Genomic DNA, 10,553 nt, shown 5'->3' with positions numbered 1-10,553 from the left:
ACTGAAGCTTTAGAACTTTATTGTTCCTATGTACTCAATAATAATAATAAAATAGAGATAAAACTCCAACCTCTTTGTATGATACAAAACCTGAACATTTGGTTAACAATAATATTGTACATCCCAAACACAGTATCAAAGACACACTATGTAAACATTTTGGATTTAAAAAAAAAAAAAAAAAAAAAAAAAAAATATATATATATATATATATATATATATATATATATATATATATAGAAAACTACAACAGTGTTATATATTTTGACTTATGCACTTACATTATCCCAAATGTTTCCAAGAATGTTTAAATCCAGATAAATAAGTTATTTTTACATAGGACATGGAGCGTGTCTGTGTGTGGCCTATCAATGACATCATACCTGCGTTACCCTTGATTTCCAGTTTTATTTTGTATAAACCATGGAAACACCAAAGATGGTTTAATAAATTGTTTTATTAGACAAAGGAACAACTGTTTGCATACATTCATCGACAGAAAACTATTCATGTTATATAACTCAACACAGTAAGTCTTTTTTTATAATTAAACTTTTTTTTTTATTGTTCAACAGTCAAAACTTCAAAGTACATCACCACAGCATTCAATAATCATCTTTGCAATAACACATTCAGACACTAGTCACCATCAGTGGAATACAATCCTAACAAAAGCACATGGAAATTAAACCATTGTTAAATCAGTCCTACTTATTAAAATTCCATTTTTCTATGTTGCCAAAAATGATCCCATGTTTTTTCATTTCTTCCTCACTATGCCGTCTCCCTAACATGTTCTCATATGAAGCAATTTCAATCATCCCATCAATCCAATCTTTCAAGTCTGGGGTCTTGGGGCATTTCCAATTGCGTAAAATCATCCTAGCGTGGTTCCACAGGTAAATTAGATCCCATCCACTCTTCCATTACTCCAAGAATTTTACACCAGAATGGGTGAACTAAGGAACATTCCAACACGGTGTCTTGTTTAAATCTCGTTTTCTTGATTTACCACAAGTATCATGTTTCACCTTGTCCAATTTCACAGAGCAAACACACAGAGTAATGTTATAACATAATTTTCAACACACAAATGTATCTAATATGATAAAACAGTGCTGCTTTACCCCACATATGATTGACGGGAAGAAGTGGAAGCGGCGACTGCGTGCATAATAAAAGTTCGGCTGCTATCGAGCCATGTGTCACGCTTGTCTCTCATTAGCAATCACTACAGTGGCCTCGTTTCTGCTTGCACAGCACTCGGCCCAGCTATGCTTCAAACTACAGTAACGTTAATAATCTTATCCATGCATCATCATCAACATGATTTCTGCCCGAGTCCCGTCCTGATTCTTTTCCACAGGCTGTGAGGTGAAGATAACATCTTCCATAAATCCACGCTCAATCTAAGCGTCATCGAGCTACGCCTTTGTCTTGAATATTTTAGAGAATTTACTTGAATGTATTTGATATGAAAAAAAAAATGTTGCTCACTTGCAACATTTTTTCATATGAGTGAGAAAGTTTGATGAATGTCTAAAACTCTTCTCACACTGCATACAATTGTACGGCTTCTCTCCGGTATGAACTCGCTCATGTACATTTAGAGATCCTGACCGAGTGAATGTTTTGTCACAATATGAGCACTTGTAAGGTCTTTCTCCAGTATGAATTCTTTGATGCTGTTTCAGATTGTCAGCTGTAGTAAAGCTCTTCCCACAGTCAAAACACGCATGATCTTTCACTCCATCATGTGTTTTCTGGTGCAGTTTAAAACTGTTCATCCTTGAAAAACTCTTTCCACAGACAGAACACACATAAGGCCGCTCACCAGAATGAATTTTCAGATGTTGTTTTAGATTTGATGAGGAAATAAACTTTGTACCACACTGATCACAGTTAAATGGTTTTTCTCCAGAGTGAACACGCAGATGAATTTCTAAACCTTTTGAATCGCTGAAACTCCTTCCACACTGAGTACAGTGGTACGGCTTCTCTCCAGTATGAACTCGCTCATGTAATTTCAGGTTTCCAGACTGAGCGAAACTCTTGTCGCAATATGAGCACTTAAAAGGTTTTTCTCCAGTATGAATTCTTTGGTGCCGTTTCAGACAGTCAGCTCTAGTAAAGCTCTTCCCACATTCAAAACATACATGATCTCTCACTTCATCATGTGTTTTCTGGTGCTGTTTAAAACTGTCCAGCCAAGAAAAACTCATTCCACAGAGAGAACACACATAAGGCCTCTCATCTGAATGAACTTTCAGGTGTCGTTTTAGATATGATGACAAATTAAAATCTTTATCACACTGATTACAGTAAAATAGTTGTTCTCCAGAGTGAACGCACAGATGAATTCTGGGTCCAGATGTATATGGAAAACTCTTTCCACACTGTGAGCAGGTGTGCAGCTTTTTGCCTTTTTTCCCTTGAGTTTTGAAGTCACAGTGTTTCTGTACATCATTTAGTTTGTGTCTTTGCTCCTTCACTTCCATCTGGTCTAAAATAAACATATTAAGAGTGTAGAATCAGTTCAAGGAGGATAAATATGAAAATTCAAAAGAACATTTACAGAAAACAACACATCAGGTGTCTGTCTGTCTGAGTATCAAAGCTCTTTGATGTGCAAAGGTCAGTTCTGTCATTCACTTGTTAACATGATTAAAATGGCTATATTATGATAATTTATACAATGTTATCTGCATATAATGTTATATACAAGGTTATCATGCATTTCTCTATCATTTATCATTTACAGAGCTGACTCAAGAATGGACACCAACCTATTTGTTCCTCAGTATCTTCATGTTTTATTCTGGATGGTTCTGGATCACTCATGTCTTCAATCTCTTCTTTAATAAACTCCATCTTTAACAGTCACACAGATTTCAGCTGCTACACCTGGAGTTTGTCCTTCTCTTGTTGGATGATGTGAATATTCCCAGTATTTATTGCTGAATTGTTGTACGAGAGACACCAGATCTGACAAATTCAAAGAGAAATTACTGAATTTATACTGAATTACACACACCCATAGTGAAAACGACAACTACTTCCGCGTTTTGCTTAGTAAAACTGAGGAGTTTCTGGTGACAGTGTTCAGAACAACCACATACATGCCAATGCAGATTATTGCTATCTTTTATCGCTGTCAATTGATTAAAATAATGAATAATGTTCTCTGCACTAACATGAATTATCTTGAACCTGCTGAAATGTTGCTATAAATACATTTTCTTTCCAAATCAATACCCCTGTCTGGATGGAAGAGTCAGGGAGTTTCAGTCAGAATATGTTTGTTTAAACAGTACCTTGCAGACTTTGTTTTCCGTCAGAGTGGATCTAAACTGATCTTCCACATGCGGGAAGGATAACTGTGAAAATATTTATATTTGTCAGGTAGCGGTGCATTTAAACAGTACTTTTACAGGCAAATCTTCCTGATCTAACTCTGTCCAGAGCTCCATCCAGGGATAACTTTTTTCCTAATTTTCCCAGTTCTTGCAACCAGACAGCAAGATTTAGTCATCTAGGTTACTACAGCACTGAAAATATACATAACTGAGTTGTAAATGAGTTGTACTACTTTAAAATGGAAGTGCATCATGAAGCTCAAAGCAGTCCATTACTTGAACATGTCTATATCTGATTTAAATATGGAGAATTTGGATTCAGTTACATATTAGTTGCATTTAACACATTTGTTTAATTCTTGTTCAAAGTCTGAGATTAAATCCGGATTAGGACCGTGACACACCATGCCGACGATCAGCCGTCGGGTAACATCAGACCGTTTTTAAGCAACAGCCAACTAAGTTTTCAAGTAAGGTCATTTTAATTTTACGTCATGTACCTGAGTGTTCCAGGGTGGATGTTTAATATTAACGTGAGCCGAGTGGAATATAGAAAGACATCAGCATAAATTACATTCAAAACAATAGCATGCGCTGCTATGTTTACAGTTTGTGTATCTGCAGCCTGAAGTGCTGGTCTCCATTTCTGAATAATGAATATAGACGAATATATAAAAAAAAGATATCTGAGATCTTCTGTAAAGTGGAACATTAAACACATTTTAACAGACAAGTTAAAAAAAACGTAAAAAAACAAACAAACAAACAAAAACTCTCTACCAACATATTATTTCACTGTAATAATAAACCAGAACACATTTCGTTACGTTAGTACTTTAACACGTAGAGGCTGGTTAATGTTAAACTGTAATCTGAGAACATCTCACACCTGCAGACTGGAAATATACAGCATCCAGAGTAAATATTCCACATTTATTCCTTATTCTCGATCGTTAACAGAGTCGCTTTCAGCTTCAACTGGAGAAAGCTTCTGCAGTCGCCTCGTCTCTCGCGCTTCTCTCTTCTGCGCATCCTCAGTGCGCGCGGTCTCATATTTCTTAAAGGTGACGCATATTCTTAAAGGGATAGTTCAACCAAAAATTAAAATTCTGTCATCACTTACTCACCCTCAAGTTGTTTCAAACCTATATAAATTTCGTTATTCTGTTGAACACAAAAAAAGATATTTTAAAGAATGTCTTAAGCCAAACAGATGATGGACCCCAATTGACTTCCATAGTATTTTTTATACTGGAAGACAAAGGGGTCCATCAACTGGTTTCCAACATCCTTCAAAATATTTTCTTTTGTGTTTAACAGAAGAAAGAAATTCATACATGTTTGAAGAACTTGAGGGGGAGTAAATGATTGACAGAGTGAAACTATCCCTTGAAGTCCCCATTAAAAGACAAAATTTAAGTTTTTTGGCTTTTAGTATGAATATGTTAGCCTTTGTTATCAATAAGCTAGTGTGCTCCAATGCCAAAATTTGCATTTAGAAGATATAAATATAAGCATTCAGAAAGTTCATTCTGTATAGGGGGAACAATTGTGATTAAACAAACTAAAACAATTAAAACTAAACAACTCTTTGTTCATTAAATAGATCAAGACAATATGTTTGTTTTATTTCTCATAATTGTATGTACAATCAGACCACAATATAGTATACTTAGTATATAAAGTATATTAATTTAATATATCTTCTTCAAATAAGACCTACTAAGCACACAATCAATACTGACAGAAAAAAGTACAATTTACAGTATAAGACATGTTGACTGCTGAAACGTTTTCAGAGCTTTTCACCAAATTCACAAAATTAAATAATACCGTGCTTTCAGTATAAACATTTGATCTCAGAGAATTTACTTGAATATATTTTACATGAAAACTAATGTTGCTCACTTCTAACATTTTTTCATATGAAAGTGAAGGCTGTATAAATTTCTAAAAGTCTTCTCACACCGAGTACAGTGGTACGGCTTCTCTCCAGTATGAACTCGCTCATGTGATTTTAGTGATCCCATCCGAGTGAAACTCTTGTCACAATATGAGCACTTGTAAGGTTTTTCTCCAGTATGAATTCTTTGATGCTGTTTTAGATTGTAAGCTGCAGTAAAGCTCTTCCCACAGTCAAAGCATACATGATCTCTCACTTCATCATGTGTTTTCTGGTGCAGTTTAAAACTGTTCAGCCATGAAAAACTCTTTCCACAGAGAGAACACACATAAGGCTTCTCACCTGAATGAACTTTCAGGTGTTGTTTTAGATTTGATGATGAAACAAATTCTTTACCACACTGATCACAGTTAAATGGTTTTTCTCCAGAGTGAAAGAGCAGATGATATTTTAAACCTGCTGAATATCTGAAACTCTTCTCACACTGAGTACAGTAGTACGGCTTCTCTCCAGTATGAACTTTCAAGTGTTGTTTTAGATTTGATGATGAAATAAAATCTTTACCACACTGATCACAGTTAAAAAGGTTTTCTCCAGTGTGAACCTGCAGATGATATTTTAAACTTGCTGAATCTCTGAAACTCTTCTCACAATGAGTACAGTGGTGCGGCTTCTCTCCAGTGTGAAGTTGCTGATGTGATTTCAAGTGTGCAGACTGAGTGAAACTCTTGTTACAATATGAGCACTTGTAAGGTCTTTCTCCAGTATGAATTCTTTGATGCCGTTTCAGTTGAGTAGATGCAGTAAAGCTCTTTCCACATTCAAAGCACACATGATCTCTCACTTCATTATGTGTTTTCTGGTGCTGTTTAAAATTCACCAGCCAAGAAAAACTCATTCCACAGAGAGAACACACATACGGCTTCTCATCTGAATGAACGTGGTCTAAAATAAACATTAAAAGTGTAGAATCAGTTCAAGGAGGATAAATATGAAAATTCAAAAGAACATTTAGTAGAAAACAGGACATCAGGTATCTGTCTGACTGTCAATGATCTTTGATGTGCAACGATCAGTTTTGTTATTCACTTGTTAAATTTATTAAAACAGACATATTATGATTTATACAATGTTATCTGCATGTAATGTTATATACAAGGTTATGAGCATTTACATGCATTTCTCTATCATTTATATACAGCTTATTTTTTCAAAGAATTATTGACTCAAGAATGGACACCAACCTATTTGTTCTTCAGTATCTTCATGTTTTATTCTGGATGGTTCTGGATCACTCATGTCTTCAATCTCCTCTTTAATAAACTCCATCTTTAACAGTCACACAGATTTCAGCTGCTACACCTGGAGTTTGTCCTTCTCTTATAGGATGATGTGAATATTCCCAGTATTTATTGGTGAATTGTTGTGGGACACACCAGATCTGTCAAATTCAAAGAGAAGTTACAGAATTCATACTAAATTACTTTAATTATGAGTGGTGCAGGTATGACATCAGAACTCTGAAGTCCAATTCACAGCTGGTTCCTTTGAGATTTTAGGTATAAGAGGTTTTATAAAGCGGTATTTTCGATTTATGGACTATACTTTGACATTTTATTCGACAACGTAAATTTCCCACACCCATAGTGAAAATGCACAACTACTTTCACATTCTGCTCACTACAACTCATGAGTTTCTGGTCACAGCGTTTAGTAGGGGTGGTAGCCAGGTGTAAAATCCTCCTATTACCCACGGAACAAAAATGGTCTACTACTTGTGACAAACAAATAATGTGTGATTTTTAGCAGTATTTTTATTTATTGAAATTAATTTTAATTACATAGTATACTTTTACATTTAATTACATACTAATATTATGCATAATTATGCATTGTAAATTATGCAAAATTACAGCATTTAAATGGTTCTCCTTTTCCCATGTTCTCCTTTCTGTCATATAGTGTCTCTCTCAGTGAATTTTACACACAGATTTTACTAGTAAAATTTATATAATGAATAATATTTGTCAAATATTGTTCTTAATCTTTTCTTCCTGTAGGGGAGACTACAATAATTTACTATGAATCAAATTATATACTATTTATTGTGTAACCAAAATACCAATATTGCCCAGAAGAAAAAAAAACAAAAACGTGTGACTTTTAATTATAAACAAGCCCGGAATACACCGGGACTATTATTTTGAAATGTCTACAGAATTGCGGGCTGATCCTTCAGATTCTTACAACCATCTAAAACATTTTATAAACAGTTCTGATGCACACATAACGAGCAGGTACGAAACGCGTAGGGCTAGGGGAGTTTTTCCACAGGTTAATCCATCGCGGATGTTTTTATTACCATGGGCGGATACAGAATTATGAGAGGATAAGGATAATAAAAGCATAAATTTGTCTTCTAACATATTCTAATTCTAGATAAGACATTTTGGGGTGTGGAGTGTGTGCAAGAACAAAATGTAAAAGTATCATCAAGTTATGTTTACCAGGGGCTTTATTTTATTAATAAACTGAAAAACCCCATAGAAACTTACCAGATTGTCCGACCTCCTTACTCACTTTCTTCCAAGCAAGATCATTTTTATTCCTGTTTCTATAAAAGTATGAAGATGTATCTTACAGCGACAATGATCGCCTCGGTCACTACCAGAGCAAGCTCCTGATTGGCAGCGCAAATTTTCGCCAAAGTTCAGATTTTTCAACTTGCATGATTCGCCCGAAACGCTCAATCTGCGCCGCGTCATTCGCGCCACCTCATTTGCGCGAATCGCGCCTCAGGATGTCTGTTTGCGTCTTTGCATTGACTTAACGTAAATAACGCTTCATTCGCGTCTGGTGTGAACGCACCATTAAGCCTCGGGTATACTTCGGCCGTCCGCGTTCGTGCACCGTCCGCATGACGTAATTTTCGACACCCTGGCCGCGTGCAGCCCAAATTTCGAGACCGCGCGGACAGTCCACGTGCAACAGCGCATGCGCAAGCAGTATAGAAGAGTTCACGAGGTGGCAATACGCACAGTATTGAGCACAGTGTTCAGCCGTCGAAGAAGAGTGTGAAAAGACCGGTTTAAAAACAACACGCTTGAAAAAACAGAAAAAACACGACAATGGACGGCGAACTTGACCAGCGTCTGCGAAGAGATTAGAAAGTACCCACATTTGTACAATTCATGTTTGAAAGAACATGGGCAAATTCATGGAGAGAGATAAGTAAAAATATGGGAAAGGATGTAGTACTATTCTTCTCCGATCATGATCAGTGAATGTCCCTTTGATGGCATGACTAGTGCTGCCCTCCGATGTCTGGTAGAGCATAGAAAAAAACTACTGCGCATGTGTCGAATGCGGTCGGATAACCGGGGGATAATCTATTAATTTTTGGTATTTCTATAATTTCTACAAAATAAAATCAGAAACTGAGGGTAACGCGGGTATGATGTCATTGATAGGCGTCCACGTCCTGGTTAAAATTGCTTATTTTCTTGGATTTAAACATTCTTGGAAACAAAATACATACCATTGTTCTAGAGTTTTTTTGGATATTTTAATCTAAAAATTTAACATTGTGCATTTAAAGTCTTGTCTGTGAAACCGGGGAAGGGAAACAACAGGATCATCATGTTTAACTGAGCTGCTGAAAAGCCTCTTTGTTTGGTGGACATTTTGAGAAAAAGATAACCTAACAATTTAGAATTTACCTGGGCCAACAAAAATAGGTCAAGACAATCTCGAATTGATTATTGGCTCATATCAAAATATATGTCCAAATTTGATCTACATGTTGGCATTCAATGTACTCCTTTGACTGACCACAAAACTATCTTTATTAATACCCCTTTAATGGCAGATTATGCACCAGGCCATAGCAAAGCCTCTTTGTGGAAACTTTACAGTTCACTCTTAGAATTACCAGATGTAAAGGATAAAATTAAAGAATTAATTGCTCACTATTGGAAAGTAGCCACAATTCAAAATTATTTTTGTATCAATTGGGAGCTTCTAAAATTTGAGATTGGAGTTTATTTAAGGAAAGTTGGAGCAGTCTTAGCAAAAAAGAGAAGGGTTCTTGAGGACAGCCTGATCATGAAGTTATCTCAAACCTGTAGTTTTAGTTGTATGTCTTTGGAGGAAAAATCTAAAATTGCAGATTTACAAACTAAATTAGATGACTTATACTTATCGAAGGCTAGGGGTGCTTATATAAGATCCAGGGAAAGATGGCTTGAAGAAGGAGAACTTAATTCTGCATATTTCTTTAATCTTGAAAAATGTAATTTTACCCTCTCAACAATTAAGCAGTTATGCATTGATGGCAAAATTGTAAAAGATCCAAAGGTTATAGCTAATTTTAGTGCCAATTTTTATAAAAATCTTTATTACTTTAAAATGTTCAAAGCAGAAAACAACTTTGTTTCTGGATTCAGTTAATGTTAAAGTTATCTCTGAAAATGATAGAATGTGTTGTGATGACATTGTTACTCATGAGGAAGTACTAAGCGCAATTAAGAGCTTGAAAAACAATAAATCCCCAGGATGTGATGGGCTTACAACGAGCTGTACAAATTATTTGCTGATGAACTTTCTCCCTTTTTAACTAATGTTCTTAAAGAAAGTATTGATAAAGAAGCTTTACCTCATACGTTAACGCAGGGTATCATCATGCTAATTCCTAAACCGAAGAAAGATCATACCAATTTGGATCATACCCATCACACTCCTTAACAACGATTATAAAATTTTGGCCATAGTATTTTGCTAAAAGACTAAAAGAATATTTGAATAACATTATAGATGAGACTCAGTCTGGATTTATGAAGGACCGGCATATAATGAATAACATTAGATTAGTTTTAGATTTATTTGATTATAGCAGTTTGTAGATTATAGATTATAACATAATAGGTTTATTCTTTTCCTGGATTTTTATAAAGCCTTTGATTCAGTAGAACATCATTTTATTTTTAAATCATTGCAAAAGTTTGGTTTTGGTGAATATTTTTGTAAGGCAGTAAGAACTCTTTATTACAACTGTAATAGTACAATTAAATTAAAATATGGTACTTCTCCTAGGTTTTACTTGTCACGTGGTATTAGACAAGGGTGTCCAATATCTCCTTATTTGTTTTTATTAGTTTCCCAGATATTTGCATCTTATATTTCTAATAGTAGTCTTCGTGGTATCTCTATTGCTAACAAACAGATACTCATCAGTCAGTTGGCTGATGATACCACACTTTTTTGCATGAAGTTCCATTAGCACTAGAGAATATCCA

The 10,553-nt window shown here is 35.2% G+C and overlaps 3 protein-coding genes across 3 annotated transcripts in view; all 3 read right to left on the bottom strand.

The window, feature by feature from the left end:
• Window positions 1–10,553, bottom strand: part of LOC125248609 (gastrula zinc finger protein XlCGF52.1-like) — a 244,508-nt gene that overhangs the window by 116,631 nt on the left and 117,324 nt on the right. The window lies entirely within an intron of this gene.
• LOC125248658 (zinc finger protein 501-like) lies at window positions 450–4,589 on the bottom strand. The gene is made up of 3 exons (XM_048160759.1): window positions 4,246–4,589; window positions 2,787–2,985; window positions 450–2,503 (listed from the first exon to the last, which is right to left on the bottom strand). The coding sequence occupies exons 2-3, from the start codon at window positions 2,869–2,871 to the stop codon at window positions 1,494–1,496; spliced, it is 1,095 nt and encodes a 364-aa protein (XP_048016716.1). The 5' UTR covers window positions 2,872–2,985; window positions 4,246–4,589; the 3' UTR covers window positions 450–1,493.
• Window positions 4,727–9,083, bottom strand: LOC125248662 (zinc finger protein 501-like). The gene is made up of 3 exons (XM_048160763.1): window positions 7,815–9,083; window positions 6,504–6,700; window positions 4,727–6,204 (listed from the first exon to the last, which is right to left on the bottom strand). Exons 2-3 carry the CDS (start codon window positions 6,586–6,588, stop codon window positions 5,267–5,269), a joined length of 1,023 nt encoding a protein of 340 aa, XP_048016720.1. The 5' UTR covers window positions 6,589–6,700; window positions 7,815–9,083; the 3' UTR covers window positions 4,727–5,266.

Source organism: Megalobrama amblycephala, linkage group LG16 (genome assembly GCF_018812025.1).
Source record: "Megalobrama amblycephala isolate DHTTF-2021 linkage group LG16, ASM1881202v1, whole genome shotgun sequence".
Classification (NCBI taxonomy): domain Eukaryota; kingdom Metazoa; phylum Chordata; class Actinopteri; order Cypriniformes; family Xenocyprididae; genus Megalobrama; species Megalobrama amblycephala.
The sequence above is the reverse complement of the archived record's forward strand: the minus strand, read 5'-3'. Positions and strand labels throughout refer to the sequence as shown.

Coding starts and splice junctions, on each gene's coding strand:
- LOC125248658 (XM_048160759.1), bottom strand. CDS start 2,871: ATGGAGTTTATTAAAGAAGAGATTGAAGACATGAGTGATCCAGAACCA. Junction 2,504..2,786: donor AGATACTGAGGAACAAATAG/GTTGGTGTCCAT, acceptor TGTTTATTTTAG/ACCAGATGGAAGTGAAGGAG.
- LOC125248662 (XM_048160763.1), bottom strand. CDS start 6,588: ATGGAGTTTATTAAAGAGGAGATTGAAGACATGAGTGATCCAGAACCA. Junction 6,205..6,503: donor AGATACTGAAGAACAAATAG/GTTGGTGTCCAT, acceptor TGTTTATTTTAG/ACCACGTTCATTCAGATGAG.